Raw genomic sequence first — 16,833 nt, forward strand, 5'->3', positions numbered from 1 at the left:
TCTTTGATTGATAGGTTGAGAAACCTCTCAATTTCCTTCAAGGTTGGGGATAACTGAAAATCGGGGAAAGTAAAACATCTTAGAGGGATGTCGTAGTACTAAGCTAGGGTTGTAAAGCTCCAAAGTCAATCTTTTCAGTTAGGGGGTCCAAGATGTTTCCATAAGTTACTCGAAACTTGTTATCTTTAAGGGACGTAATCCAAGAGGTTATAACCTTGAAGGTACCTGTTTGGAGATATTTATATCTGAAGGAGAATGTACTCTTTCTTGGTGGAGGATTCATGATTGTTTTGCAAAATATCTTGTATTCCTGCGTTAAATAACGAGATGTTAAGAGCTTTGATTTTATTGTAATTATGATGTATGAATGTTTATGAATGCATGGATGGATGAACGGATTATTGGTTTCAATAGAACTCATGAACGGGGTTCAATATCTGAGATCACTGTGACGAGAAATGTTGTTTAATAATGACTGCTTTCAAACCAAGGTTCTCACTTTGCAAGATCTAGGGCTTTTATGAAATTGGGTATAATACACGACTCTCATATTCATGGACTCCTTTGACATTCTGCCGCTTATGAAAATTTACTTTCCAGGAGACAACTCCATCAAGGAAATCTACTATAAGGGAAATCTTTGTATCGACCATCGCGAGGAAAGCTCCTCGGGGACCTATACTACGCGACCATTGATCTAGGTTAGCCATGGTTAAATGTTCTAGAAATGGGGTCTTAGGGTCATAGACTCTAATTAATATAAGGATGCTTACGCCAAAAGCTCGACGGTCATCAATACCTTTAAAAGAGTCTACCACTAAGTGAGGTTCTCGTATGTCCCTTACGAAAAAAGATTCTCGGTGGCCAATACTACTCAACCTCTCTTATCTCAAGAAAACTCTCAGACTTAGGTGGAAAGTCTTTTACACAAGGCTTTTTGGCAATCATTATTAACCATTTTTTTTGTATCCATCACTAAAGAACCAAGGTCACCAATGAAACAATATTTACAGTTAGCAAAGAAATAAATAAGAGCATATAAAGGAAGAAAAATAAATAAACATGATAAACCCCCACACACTCAAAAAGAAAACCTAAACTATGTTTGACTTGCTTAGGGAAACCGGGTCCCCAGTAGAGTCGTCACCTTTCGCACCCGAGGCTTTCGTCAGATAGCTGAACCAGACTGACCGTTTGCAAAAGAAACAAAAGAGTCGCCACCAAATTTTATTTATATTTCCTTGTTAAGAGAGAAGAGGGAAAATAATCGATAAAACCCTCAAAGAATGGGAATACACAACGAGTGCATATACGGATATGGATTGGTCTCGCAACCAAGATTGGGTCTGGAAGTCGATTACACAAGGAGAAGGTATTAGTACCCCTCACGTCCATGGTACTCCATGGGAACCAATTAAGTTGTATGCGTGCAAGGGAATTTATCTATAAGAATTTATATTTATTATTTATTAGGAAAGAGTGTGAAAGAATGAGATTTGGGGTTTTTTATTATTGTGCTCGCCAAGGATTTGGGCCCTTATGCCTACGTATCATTCATCGGGTGATGAATAATCAGAGCTCCGTAGTTCAGAGTAGAAAATATTTGTGGGTTGGTTCATTTTACCTTTGAGAAAAGGGTTTTCGGTGTGATGCCCTAAGTTGCAAAAATGAGTTTGATGGGTTGTGTTGATTTTACCTTGAAAAAGGGTTTACGAAAAAGGATGTTTGTGATTATATTGCACTAAAGTCTATTGGCGGAGGTGAATATTCTAGACAAATAATCCAAGAATCTTGTGTCCAAAATAATCATAGTAAGGGTAAGAGAGATCTATCCTTACTCATTCCCCATCATTTAAGGCTTGTGGCACACAATACTAATTGTATTTTATTGTTTTTTGAGTTTGATTATGAAAAATGTCACTTGATGTTGGATGAAAAGTTTATTTATTTGATTTTTAAATTGTAAGGTACATGAATATACAAAGTAACCAAGCAAGAAAAAAAAGGTTGTCATTGTAAGGTAGCCCAAGTGAAAGCCTTGCGTGAGCAAAAGTTACCTAAGCTAACCAGTGGATAATGTTCTTACAGTCATGTCTCTCTAGAATAGTGCCATGGTGTCATTCTTACAATGAAAGATTGTAGGTTACAGATGAAATCCAAAGTTAAGGCAAAGTGTAAAAAGTTTAGGGTAAGGTCTCCAAGCAAGTGTCCTAAATGAAATCCTCTAAGTTCAATGATTGATTACAAATGAAATGTATCTTTTTGGTTTTATAATTTTATCATATTTTTGTCATTTTTTGATTATGATAATAAAAGGTAAATAACAATGGTAAATACGCATGAGAGGATATACATAATGATGATGATGATGATTACTTGAATGTAAATTACAATGCAATATAATTGACATAAAATAAATCACAAGATAGTAACATCAAAGATCAAAAATAACAAAGGTAAAAATTATCAAGGTTAATTATGTATAGTTAGTGGTTAGTGAACAAATACACAAAGTAACCAATTAAGGATTATCTATCCATATGTCAAAGAACTCAAAATATGGCGCATCAAGGGATAGATCATCATTGATGCAAAGTATTAAAGATGATCCATGATCATCTAACAATAGATTTGAAACAATGAAAGTTATACAACCCCGAGTCCATCTATCAATGATTTGACAAATGGAAGGTTATATCACTCAATGATTACAAGTTAAAAAATGAATAATGTACAAGTTAAACATTGAAACATAAGTGTTAATGGGTCATTAGTCAATGGAAACAAAACAAGTCAAATGGATCAACAAGTTAGAAACACAAGTTATGGTTTCATCTATGCATCAAATGACTCAAGTATGGTTAATATAGGTAACCTATCAATATCTCAAAGTATCATGAATGATCCATTGATCATTCATTGGTAGATTTAAAGTATTGAAGGTTTTATCAACCCTAAAAAAGCCAAAGTCATGACCAAATAGACTTCATCAACCAACACCAATAAAGGCATGAAAAGTCAACAAAATAAGTCAAAATAAAATAAACCAAATGTGGAATAAAATAAAAGGGGAAAAAATAAGTCAAGTGTGTTTGGAAAATATTTTGATTAAAATAAATATAGGTGGTCAAAAAAAATAAAATGAAGTTGAAAGAAAATGGTTAAAAAATAAGAAAAAATAAAATAAAGGAAATAAAATTAGATTGAGGGCGCTGGGGGTTGAACCCCTGACCTTGGGGTCATGGGGTCAACCCCAATCCACTTGGCGAAGTGCCTTATGGTGTTAATGAACACACTCAGCAACTCGTCTTCAACCTTCAACCATTGAAAATCAACTTCTGCAACTCATGTTTTTAGGAGGAATCAGCCATGGATTCAACTCACATACACTTCATCATTGTCTTTTCCATACTCATGAGTCATTAATTGGCTCTGAGTCTGGAGTATTTCACATGAACTCCAAAAATAAAATAAAATGGTGAACAATGTGTAGCGGTAAATTCATGACCATCAAGCTATGGATAAGCTAGACGTCAATAAAACTAGAGTCGCCACCATATTTTTATTGTTTCCAAGGGAAAAGTACGAACAAAACCCAAAAATAAGAAATTTTCAAATCAAAACTAATAAAATTCTAGAGATTACAAGTTAAGGGGTTGGTTACACAGAGGGAAGGTGTTAGCACCCAAAGTATCCTAGATACTCCTAGAGAGCCCTTTCTTGTGTGCATATGCATTTTAGTATAAAAGATGTTTGCAATAAATAGAATGGAGAGATGGGAAAAGAATTTATTAATAATATTTTTGTGTTTAACAAGACCTTCGGACTTGTGCCTATGTACCAACATAAAATGAGGGATCAAAACCTCGTAGTCCGTGGTAACAATTTCAAAGTGAATGAGTTGCTTTTAAACAAAATTGTAAGTTTAACAAGGGCACAAAAGGCCTAAAAAGATTTGAATGAGTGTTATTTCTTTTTGTCTTTTGAAATTTTAAGTCAAAAATAGTTAAGTTCATTTACAAGTTTGATTAAGAAAAGAGTTTGAAAATTCAATGGCATAAGGCCAAAGTTTCTAATCTGCAATATGGTCAAAGTTTGGAAAACACAAACAAAGAATATTTTAAAAGGAGGGAGATATTTTGAAATTAAATAAGTGGGAAGGAGATGAAGAGATTAATCCTAAGAAAAAATTAAAAGTTAAGAGTTGAAAAGATCTGACCAATGGGCTGCAATCCAATAGACAAGAATGTCATATAGAAACCCAAATTTCCCTTGGACTTTAGAAACAAGCAATATCAATACACAAATAGAAAGGTGAAGAGCAAAGTATCAAATAAAGATAAGCATATCCAAGCTTAGCAACTCCGTGATCTTCTCCATGATTCCCCATGTACCTGATGACTTCAAAGGGAGCATTAGACGCAGATTCAAAATAACAGCTACAATATAATGATGTTGCAGATGAACTCAAATGGATCTTCAATATTATATCAGATGAAATTTAACTTCACAAGCACTTGGTTTCATGAAAGTTGGCATTGGCGAAGTCCTTTGCATATGGAGTGTTGCCTAAGTCTAAGTCCAATGTCTCAGATCAAATCCAACAGTCCACACAAAAATGTTTTTAGGGTTTTTGTTTTTATTATGTACATTAAGGTCAAAAGACCACAAACACAAATAAGTATATACAAACACAATATATCTACAAAGTATGGCTCAAGTGAGCAAAGTGAAAATGACATTAAATAAACAAATTGATTGGTATGAATAATGGCAAATGAAAAAAGGCTTGAAATTAAAGTGCATAAAAGTAAATGGCTTGAAATTAAATGTTAGTTGCTAGTGGATTAGAAGTTAGTATTGTTTTTGCTTTGGTTTTGTTTAAGTCATTCTTTAGAGAACACTCAACCCACTTATCACAAGCATGAATCTTTGAACCAAGACATCTTCCAAAGGAAGGAAAAAAAACTAAGTTTCCACACAATACCATGAAAAAGGGGAGACTTACAATCTCACTTACTAGAATGCTATGCCTTTTGTGTCAACAATTTAGCGTCAGGGCCGGTTCTTTTCCTGTGCAAGCTGCGCAGTAGCACAGGGCCTCACTTTTTGTGGAGCCTCAAATTAACTATTATTAGTGAATATAAAAAAATTAATAAATAAAAATATTTTTGTATCACATATAATAAATAAAATATTAAATGTTGAAAAATAGGATATTTGGAAACCAAACGTTTTTTTTCTCCTTTCTCACACGTTCTCACTTCTCTCTCCTCTCAAACGTTATTCTCTTCTCTCTTTCTCTGTTAGAGCTGTTTGAAACTAGAAACAAAATCTTATTTTTCCTTTTCAATCCTTTCTTTTATCAGGTTAGTTTATTCAATTAGTTATTTTCCATTTATTTTTATTATGATTATTTGATTTTGAAGGTAGAAAAAATAGTAATTTTAGATTTATTTTAAATTTTAGGGTGAAATCCTATTTTAGTTCCTGTATCAATATTGATTTTAGATTTTAGATTTTAGATTTTATGGTGGAAATGAGGGTAACTTGTGCTCTTTAGAAAATTATAATATATAAATAAATAAAATTTTAGGGTGAAATGGGATACTAGTATACTGTATATACTACTCAGTAGTATCAAAATTCAAAACAAGAATACTGTTGGTGTTGGTGACGATTTTTATACCTACTTTTTCTCATAAGACCAAATTGTAATTTGGAATCTTTCAAAGTAAAATTAGTATGTATTAGTATTGATATTTTTTATGATTAATTTATAATTTATTTAATTAAATGTAATTTATTTTCTTACTATTAATTTATAATTTGCTTTTAATTTATAATTATTAATTTTTTATGATACTATATTAGAGAAGAACACAACATAATAAAATATAATTGAATATTAACTAAAGTCTTTTCTCCATGATTTAATTATTAATATTTTTTGATGATTAATTTATAATTTCTTTTATTTAATGTAATTGATTTTTTTTGTTACTGATGTAGGAACACAATTTCACAACAGGATAATTAGTAGATCATCGACGGACACAAAAGACATTGTGAGAAATTTCAGGTTTTTCTTATTATGCCTCCTAAGATGCCTCCTAAGAATAGAAAATTTGAATGTGGAAATGATAAACGTAAGAAAAAGAAAAAAATTGAAGAGTTAATTCAATCTCAAGTAGGAGCTCTTGATAAATTTTTAATCAAAGAACCACAAGTTTCAAATGAAAGTCGTTATGTTGATAATATTGATAGTTTGCCTATTGAAAATGATAATCTTGATTATGTGCCTACTGAAAATGATAATCTTGATAATGTGCCCATTGAAAATGATAATCTTGATAGTGTGCCCATTGAAAATGATAATCTTAATAGTGTGCCCATTGAAAATGATAATCTTGATAGTGTACCAATTGTTGATGAAGTTAATAATGATGATGATGTCGATGATGTTGATGATGATAATGTTGATTATGATATATTTGATCCAAGAAATTGGGATCGTCTTAAACCTAAACAGATTAATTTATTAGTTGTGAAAGGTCCTAAAAGAGATAATTCTATTGTGAAGGGTCCTAGAGATAGTTTGAATAGACATTTTACGGCTAATTTGTATACTAGAGCTTTAGCAAATAGAGAGGTGTGTGATAGAGATTGGCTTGTTTATTCGAAAGAGCTTGATAGAGTATTTTGTTTTTGTTGTAAAGTTTTTAAAAATGGGATTGTTAGGGGACAATTAGCAAATGAGGGTTATAGTGATTGGGTACATGTTGGTGAAAGAATTAAAGAGCACGAGTTAGGCATGGAACATGTTAAAAATGTGACTACTTGGTATGAGTATCGCAAAAGGCTGCAAAAAATTCAAACTATTGATAAAACAACTCAAAGATTAATTGAGAAAGAAAAGGATCACTAGAAAAATGTTTTAAAAAGAGTTATTTCAATAGTGAAATTTCTTGCTAAACATAATTTAGCCTTTCGTGGTTCTAAGGAGAAATTGTACGAAGATAGCAATGAAAACTTTTTGGGTTTGATTGAAATGTTAGCTCAATTTGACCCAATCATCCAAGAACATGTTAGATGTGTTACAACTCAAAAAGTTCATATTCATTATCTTGGGCGTAACATACAGAATGAGTTGATTTCATTGCTTGGTTCTGCGATTAAAATTGAAATCATTAGAAAAATCAAACAGGAAAAGTATTTTTCAATGATACTTGATTGTACTCCTGATGTTAGTCACCAAGAGCAGATATCTTTGATAATAAGATATGTGGATATTTCTTCAGCTTCTGTTAGTATTGAGGAATCATTTTTAGGATTCTTGAATGTGAATGATACAAGTGGTCAGGGGCTTTTTGATGTTTTACAAAATGAATTGAAAGAACTTGGTCTCGACCTATTTGACGTGAGAGGGCAAGGTTATGATAATGGGTCCAATATGAAAGGAAAACACCAAGGTGTGCAAAAGAGATTTTTAGACATAAATCCGAGAGCCTTTTATACTCCCTGTGGTTGTCATAGTCTTAATTTGGCATTGTGTGATATGGCTAACTCTTGTATTAAAGCTAGGAATTTTTTTGGAGTTGTTCAACGCATTTATACAATTTTTGCCAATTCTACTAAGAGATGGCAATTTTTGAAAGATAATGTAAAAGGGTTGACTCCAAAATCATTGTCATCCACTCGTTTGGAGAGTTGTGTAGAAAGTGTCAAAGCTATAAGAACTCAAATGTTAGAATTTACAGAAGCTTTGCTTGAAGTGTCAGAAAATGATCTTGATCCTAAAATACAAAATGAAGCTAAATCCTTAGCAACAAATGAGCTTGGTGATTTTGAGTTTTTGATGGCTATAATTATTTGGTTTTAAATAGTATCTGCAATTAATTCTGTTCGCAAACTTTTACAGGAAAAGGATATGCTTATTGATGTTGCTATGCAAAAAATTAAGGGGTTGATTTCGTATTTTGAGGGATATAGAGAAACAGGTCTTTATAAGGTATTGATTAACGCTAAGGAAATTGCGGTGGAATTGAATATTTCCCCAATATTTCCTCAAAGGTGTATAATTAAAAGAAAAAGGCAATTTGATGAGAATTTGAATATCCCATCAGTCGAGCTATCAGAAGAAGAATCATTCAGGGTTAATTATTTTCTTTACCTTGTTGATCAAGCTGTTGTTTCTCTTAATAAGAGGTTTGAGCAATACCAAGAGTATGAAAGTATTTTTGGTTTCTTGTTTACTTCTCACAAGTTACAATCATTAGATGATGCAGCTTTGTAGTCTTGTTGTACTAACTTTAAGCAGGCATTGAAACATAATGAGCAATCTGATATTAATGGGAATGATTTTTTTTGCAGAGTTGAACTTACTAAGAGAAATGTTGCCTGAAGAAACCATAAGACCTACTGATATATTATTATTTACAAAATTAATTAAATCATGAAAAATATTAATAATGATCCAAAAAATAATTTCAATTCAGAAAATGAAAGAGGGAATTTTTGGTGAAACTCTCATGTTTTTTGGATCAATATTAAAATTAATATGAATTAATGAAAATAAAACAAATAAAATGAAAATCAAATAATCAGAAAAAACGTGGACCACTTGATCTCCCTCATTAATTGAGGTGGCAGATCAACTGGTCACAAGCGCGAAATCCACAATGTACTCTAGTCAGCGCGCTACAAACTTGGTAATTCAAACTAACGCACGAGATTATTTCATTTCAAAAGGATCATGTGGCTCTGAACACGCCCACTCACCACCGGAGCTACAACTCTGGTCTCCTTCTCCGGTGAGTTCCACCGGACTGGTTCAGTCATAACCATCACCAAAATTAAAAAGAAGGACATGATTTTAAAGTAAAAATGGCACTGAGCTCGAATCTGGCCTCAATTCATCCTAACTCCAAGTATATTAAGAGATACAAGAAGTTGAAATTTGAGGTGCAAAGTCTGAATTGCTTCGATTTGACCTTAAAGCAACTCAATCTTGTTACCTACATTGGTAGGACTTTAGAGAACCAAGGATCCAAGAGAATTATGGAGAACTGAGTGAGAATCAAAGAGATGAAATTTTCTGAAAAAATACCTTCAATGCAGGTCTGGATTCGATTGTTCTTGCTTTGGCTTGTGCTTGGTCTTGCTCAGAATGCTTGCAGAAGTAGATTAGAATGATCAAAAGGTCTTGGATCCCTGGAGTTTTGAATCTCAAAACAGTGAGATTCAAACTCAATTTCCAATGGAAATTCTCAAGTTTAACCTCTCAAATGGAAGGGTTTGGTGTTTGGGATCAAAGCTGGCGTGAAGGGGTCCTCATTTCTGATGCATAGCGTCTCTATTTATAGCTAATTTAAATGATATTTGCACCCTTGAAGTGAACTTCCAAATTTGGCAATGAGTGATGCATGGATGCATGGGCGTGTACAGGCCCATGAAATCATTCCATTTGGTCCATAATTTAATGTGCACAAGTCTGAAATCATGTTGGAATGCTAGGCAATTCTGCATGGAAGTTTGAAGTTCAATCTTGCCAAATGATGATGCAATGTTCAAGCCATGTGCAATCCATTCAAATTTTGTCCAAAAAGGATGACATTGTACTTTTTGGAAAGGCTAGATCAAGAGGAACAACTTTCATGTTGAACACTTTTTCATTTGAAGCTTGTATAATGATGAATTTTGAGGTGGAAGTTTGGAAAATTAAACATATCAAAACAATTTCTAAGTGTCAAGCCATATGTTCACTTATTCCACCTTGGCTAACTTGTTATGCGAGCTTCAAATGAGAAACGTTACTTCATAAAAGTTGTATATATCTCAAATTCCTTCAAAATGGTCACAAATATGACCTCATTTGGATTTAATATGAAGGAGTTATGCATTTTTGAAGTTGAGGAAAATCACTTATTCAATGGTATTGGTCCAAAATGACCTATAATGTATCCCCATATCACATACTCATAAAAGTTGAATTAGATCTTCCTCCAAACATAAAAGTTGAAGTATACATCTTGAGTTTTATTGTGAAACTTGGAAATATTTCATCTCATAAAAATGGAGCAAGTTATGGCCTTGGGAAGTTGACCTCCAAATTAGGGTTTAGACAAAAAGACCTATAATCTTTCAACATAAAAAATGACTTTCCAAGCAAAACTAGATCTAAACCTCAACATGAAAGTTGTTTGGAATGTAATTTAGATTAATGTTGCTCTTGGAATCATTTTCATATGACAAAAAGTGTAGGAGATAGGGTCTATGGGACCCCAGATTTGATCTGATGAATTCCTCTGGTCAACGACCATGAACCAACTTGCTAGCTTGCAATTCTCTTGACTTTGAGACTCATGGAGGATAATATATGCATAAGATGATTGAATTTGAATTATCCCTTGAAATATTTGATCAATTGTTGAAGAAACTTGTTGAAGAAGTTACACAAGATACCCAAATGAACTAGGGTTTCCAAGGCAAACCAATTCCAAACTCTTGATGAATCCTTGATAAAAATAACATGTGGAGATCATGGGGATCCATATATGATGCCTAGAGATATTTTTAAGACCATTCTTGATTGAACTCTTAGAAATGAGGGTCTTAAATTCTAGATATGAACTTGATAGATCAAAGGTGAGCATGTGCCCTACCTACAAAAGAGTTAGACAAAATGCAAAGACATATTTTTAGGATTTTAGTTAGTAAAGATGATAAAATACAAAGTATGATACAATCAAATGGTGCTTGGTGATCTCTCATAATGCAAACCTAATGAGTGAGGGGTAAGGAGGATACCATGATGTGATCCCAATGCCAATGCATATGATGAGATAACATGAGGAATCTTATGGTCAAAATTGATGTCTTACATAATGGATAATCAAAGCTTAGACCATAGGGCTTAGCATCATATATGAATTTCGAGCAAGATGGTGACTTGTTTGAGTGAAAATGATGACTACAACTACCTTATCGGAATCGGTTTCAGGTGGTGGCTCCAACGAGTGTGGACAACTTTGGGATGGTGGTTTCAACGGGTCTTAGTGTTTTAGAAAGTTTGAAAAAGGTTAGGTGAAGGTTTCTGGGTGGTCAAGTGAACTTGAAGTGACTTGAAACTTTGAAAGTGAAACTCTATTTTTAGGGAAGAAACTCAGTTTTGCAGCATGGGTTTTCTGGATTGAAAAGCTTGGGTTTCTGATGGAATACCTTCCCTTATTTATAGGGAAGGTGTTGGGATTGTTTGGAGGGAGAATGAAGATGGTTTGCTCAAAAAATGGTGAAGGTAGAAGCATGCTTTTTGGGACAAAGGTGTTAGTGTCTGACTTGGTAACTTGTTTCCATTCAGTTTGCTTTGTAACTTGCACCCTTTTGGTGATGCAATGATGGCTTCAATCAATGCTGATGATTCTTTTCTTTTAACCATTTTTGGAAAACTTTTACTTTTGACATTGAATCAGGTTTTATCACATGGGATCTTGTTGTACTCTAGTTGACTTGCATTGGTGTCTGGAAGTGTTTTGGAATGTGTTTAGGATCAAATAGAATCAAAATAAACAAGTTTAGTGGCTTAAAACATCAATATGAAAATTTTGGTTAAGTGTGGTCTGATGTGTGCACCATGACAAGTCATCTACTTTGAACTTGGGCCAAATAAAATTACCTTGTGCATTTTGCATGAAACTTGTGTCAATTGTTATTTACCATGCCCTTAGTCATTTTTAAAAAGAACCGGGTCAAAATGAGTTGTGGTGTGGAAATGACATTGAGGTAAAGTGGAGGTCATGGACATGATTCTAGGTCTGGCTAAGCATCTTGACCAGCTTGGCCAATCCAACAATTGAGCCTTTGCTCAATGAATTAGGTCTTAGACCTTGAAAAAAAGTTGAAGAGGGATTCAATTAGCACATTTGGCTCAAAGAATATCTTCAAAATGTTGAAAGGTGATAAAGTTATGAGGTTTGGACCAAATGGTAGGCCAAACTTTCCAAAATGTGACCAACCATAATGCCCTAGAAATGCTATTTTGAGATTTCTTGATTTTTAAGCCACCATAATGGATGTTTGAAGCTCATATGATCATATCTTGATGGAAAATGAATCTTGGTGCTTAATGGGATGGTTATAGGTTATGTCCATGGGTGAAACCAATGCATTGAAAGTGATGAATCAAGATCAAAACAAGGACATTGTTCCACGATGAAATAAATGTTTGTTTGATGAATTAATGGGTGCAAATGACTTGAATTGAAAGTGAATGGAGCGATGAATGATGGGATGATCAGGTGAGGCAAGGAATAGGGACAAAAGGTTACACAAATTAGGGTTTCTTGGATCACAAGTTTCATCAAGAACCATAGCTAAGGAAATTATGGTTTTGGGGTGCAAAAAGTGTTTTGAAATGATTCACAAGGTTGTGGTATGAACAAAGTTTGGATATTATGGGTCCTCAAAGGTATGGAAAATGTCCAAAGTGAATGAGAATTTGTATAAGTCATTAAGGATCAAGAACTAGGGTTGAGGTTCTTGGGTGACCAGATGATTCTTCAAAGCCTTCAATGAGGGCTCACCATCTAAATAGGGTTTTGGAGGTGAGGTAGTTGACTTGAGTGATCCTCCAAGGTCCAAGGATACTTGATAATGAAGAGTAGGGTTAAGGTGTCTTGGGCACACCTCAACATGATCAAAAGGTCTTGATGCCTCTCAAATTAACCTCATGCCTTGAGTTTGTGGATCATTATGGGTGAGGATGCACATGAAATGATGTATGAGGGATGTACGCTGATGTATTAGGATTGTGAAGGGTGATATGAATGTAGGGTAAATTTGAGGCTCTGACACCTTTCATACCATGGATTCTCTGATGTTGAGCTCGTCAAGGCTGAGAAAATTACCAAAGGTTTGTGACAATTTAATCTACCATGGAGCCGGTTTCAATGGTCGAAGATGAACATATCACTTATCAGCAATTTCTCGACTGGACACATCTTCTGAGAAACATTTTATGCGTTTCACTCTGCTTTTATGCATATCTTGATATCGGAGCTTCATCGGTGACTTTAAGACACCTCGAAAGCTGATGCAGGATCTGAAATCTTTTGTTCGAATCAGAAATCGTCGTTAGTGAATTTGAAGACAAAATCGAGAACGTGTATAGAGTCGATTTCACTGTTGTTTGTCCTTGCATTTTTTATTTTTTCAGATTCATCCAAATCAGTTTAGCTTCGCGTTTGTGTGAGGGTGGAAATGCCATTTCCGCCATTGTTCTTCATGAAAGGAAAACGAGTGATGAAAGGTAGGAGAATAGGGAGGTTGTGAAGTTTCAATATTTCCTCCACCGCAATGCCTTAATTGCATTTGATTCGTCTGCCATTGCAATTAAGTTTTTGATGTTTTGTAATTTAAACCATTTGATAGTGATTCATGTGTTGGCAAATGATGATGGTTGAATTCAACCCCACCCCTATCAACTGTAGCTATAAAATCGGAAACATGAGAAGACATATTTCAACGGAAAATCAGTTTTTAGAAGGTTATTGTTAATTAGGAAAGTTTTATCGGAGCCACACAGTGAGCGTCAAATATTCTTGCAAAAAACATTAAAAGGTTAGCCCCCATGATGCTAGTCAGGGAAGGTCATAAAAGATTGGTTGGTGTGTCTGTAATTGGTATAGGGTTCATGGCCATCATTGTCGAAGGTTCCATATTTGTAGTAGGTTTTCTCTTTTCTATGTTATTCATCGTGCATATGCCCCCTCTCTTTTTGGTCTCAAGACGTCCTCTTATATCGCATGCCTCTCGCATTTTCCTAGATTTGAATAGTCATGATTTAATAAGTTTTATTATCATAATAAATGCAACCGCTTATTTAACCATTTGTAGCAGACTCCTTATTAAGCATTCTGCAACGAACTTATCATTAACAGTCTGTAATGGACTCGTCCCTTGAAATCCCATAACGGCTCTGACTTGGTTGGTCCGTTTAGAGCCCGGTAAATTGAGTCAGGGATGTGCATGAAGCTCGCTATCCGGTCCCATAAAAATCTCGAGATGTACATACTACCCGACTTCTTAATAACTCCCCGACCTCGTAAATTTCCCGAGCTATGTAATTAATTCAGGATACATGAATCATCTCTTTCCCGGCTTTATATTGGCCTCAGGTTCAATAATCTTGGTCTGAAGTCTTGATCCAAGTCAGTCATCCATATATGAAACTATCTCAGTTCTTTTCTCATCCGGGATACCTTGATTCCGATTTAATACCTCGGTCGGTCAAATAACTTCTGATCTAAACACTTAGGCTTAGATTATGTTTAAATCAATCACGCTTAAGAATCTCAACAATTAAGTTATTTTTGAAAATTTTGAAAAATTACTTTTAAAATTTTAGAATGTCTATATAGACAATGATAAGAGACTTCAGTAAGAATTAAATAAATATAATATTAACTTTTTAGTAAAAAATTCACTCTGAAATTAATTTTAACTCTTTTATTTATTATTTTTATTTATGAACCAGATTTCAAAGTTGACAAGACAGAACAACCTAAGAATCAAAAATAAAAGATTAATTATTATATCTATTGTGTTTTAAAATTAAGATCGTTAATCATGTAACTTCCTTTATGTATTTTTTAAAATTTATTTTATTTTCTTATAAGACGCCTTTTCAATTAAATTTCAAAGAATCACTTTAAAATGTTTAATAATTTCTAAATATTTATTATATAATGTTTCATGTCAAACCTTACACATGGACAGATTACAATGATTTAATCCTTTCATTATTTCCAGGTGATCAACCTTCTCCCAACCAAGTGATCAACCTCATGCATCGTTGATCACGTCTAACTGTGAAAGTTACCGACGTCATAGAGTGGAAAACTAGAGAATCTAAATCTGTGTGATAACCGAAATGTGTATAAACAAACCCAAAAACTATGTAAACACATATTGGGAATCTATAAAGCATTCCAAAAAGGGAATAATGATTACTTAATTATCGCCTAGCGTGACTTTATTTCAAGAGAATTTGTGATCTATCACCCTCACTTCTTCTGAAGTGGAAGGAGTGACAAATTGCCTTTACCTTTTTACAATTTTCATGCGTGGTGGCCACCCGAATCATGCATATTAGGGTGTCTGTATTTCAGAAGGAATAAGATATTCTTCCATTTAATAGCATGTATAAAGTAACTGTCGGTGCACGGGTTAAATCCAATTGCTGCCACAGACTAAAAAAAGAACGGTACCCATCAATTTCTTTTGTTTCCAAGCTTAATTTCTAAAGTTTATTTTTATTGTAGTAACTGAAAAATGGAAGACGCAAAATTACTATGCACTTGCTAGTAGGGATGGAAACAAAATTACTATGCACTTGCTAGATTGGGCTTTTTATAGTCGTGCGAATAATTATATAGCAGCACAATCATGGAACCTTCTTCCAAATCTACTCTACTATTTTAGAGATTTATTGTATTTATGAAATACAATAAAGAGAGAGAGTCTCCTCAGGTATTTAATTTAATTGTAAAAGACTTGGTATGCTGAATTTCATATAATTTGTGAATGATTATTTTAAACCCTAGGCAGTAATATATATAGGATGTCTCTTGGATCACAGACAGAAAATGGGGAAACAGTTTGTAATACTTTCCCTACGAATTCATAGTAGTTGGGGGAGATTGTTTTTTCCTCCATTATAGTAGGAACTGTTTCCTCCTCTCATGTTGTGTTTGATTCACATTCTGTTGAATATCGTGTCTGATACGTGTTGGCTAAATGAGTCGAATAATGAATGTGGGTTAGGGTCAGGTGACCTGGGGTGGTGCCTTTCCAGTGTTTTGGTTTGGTCCCTTGGATTTCTCTCCAGGCCTTCATGATATCTCTTTCTAGGCCCGATAAAGTCATCCCACTCATCACTCCTGTCAAGCAAGAGACCTAGGAAGGGTGAAAGGATTAACTTGAATAGTATGGCGGTCTTGGTGAAGTCTATCATAACGAATCTTTCAAGAATTACTTGGGACAAGTCCTTAAAGCATTACTTGAAGTGAGTCCCTCAACCGTCAAATAGGTTGAGTCCCTCAAGTGTCAATTGCGGGGCGAGTCCCTCAAGCACTGCTTGGGGCGAGTTCCTCAAGCGTTACTCGAGGAGTACATTCAACATTTAATGTTTAGACGCGCTAATTCTTGTCTCAAGAAGGCGTGTCATTGTGAGTTGTCGGTTATATGCATGCGTACGTATTCAGCCGTAGATGTTTTCGCTCTCGAACTATTGGTGCACACCTATGTTAGAGAAACAATAACCTATGCGATCTAGGCAATTTTCTTTATTGTAATAGGGTCTTGCCACATTCTTCTTCACGCTCTTTCCAAACTCCTCTGCTTCTCCCAAGTGTGAGCAAACCCTTCATTAAAAAAATTTCTCAAGCTCGATGACATATCCATCCTTCCTCCTCCTAAGCTCGGGAAATCAGGATCATTGGAGGTGTTTAAAACTTCCCAACGGCCATGGTAGAATATTATGAGACAATGTATACTAACCAAGGGAAGGTGGATGATAGGCCGCAAGTGCAAGACTTTATCGTTTTCAGTATAAAAGATTGTTAAATCCCACAGAGACTAATCGACAAGTATCGCTGTCTATTATTACTATGTTTATCTAAGGATATGTGTATGGTTTGTTTTAACGAAAAGGTAAATAATGCATTAAATTGGTTTAAATTAGTCAAATAACAAGTAAGGGACCGAAACGTCGATTTATGTATACTAATTCCATTCATACAAAATGCAACTATTTATTATAGTGAGAATAAAAAT

The 16,833-nt window shown here is 34.2% G+C and overlaps 2 protein-coding genes across 2 annotated transcripts; both read left to right on the forward strand.

The window, feature by feature from the left end:
- Positions 1-6,106: 6,106 nt before the first annotated feature.
- Positions 6,107-6,928, forward strand: LOC127095594 (uncharacterized). The gene has a single exon (XM_051034265.1). The coding sequence runs from the start codon at positions 6,107-6,109 to the stop codon at positions 6,926-6,928; it is 822 nt and encodes a 273-aa protein (XP_050890222.1).
- A 123-nt stretch (positions 6,929-7,051) lies between these two features.
- On the forward strand, positions 7,052-8,296 carry LOC127095595 (uncharacterized). Its single transcript, XM_051034266.1, has 2 exons — positions 7,052-7,841; positions 7,887-8,296. The coding sequence occupies exons 1-2, from the start codon at positions 7,052-7,054 to the stop codon at positions 8,294-8,296; spliced, it is 1,200 nt and encodes a 399-aa protein (XP_050890223.1).
- Positions 8,297-16,833: the final 8,537 nt, after the last annotated feature.

Source organism: Lathyrus oleraceus, chromosome 6 (genome assembly GCF_024323335.1).
Source record: "Lathyrus oleraceus cultivar Zhongwan6 chromosome 6, CAAS_Psat_ZW6_1.0, whole genome shotgun sequence".
Taxonomy (NCBI): Eukaryota; Viridiplantae; Streptophyta; class Magnoliopsida; order Fabales; family Fabaceae; genus Lathyrus; species Lathyrus oleraceus.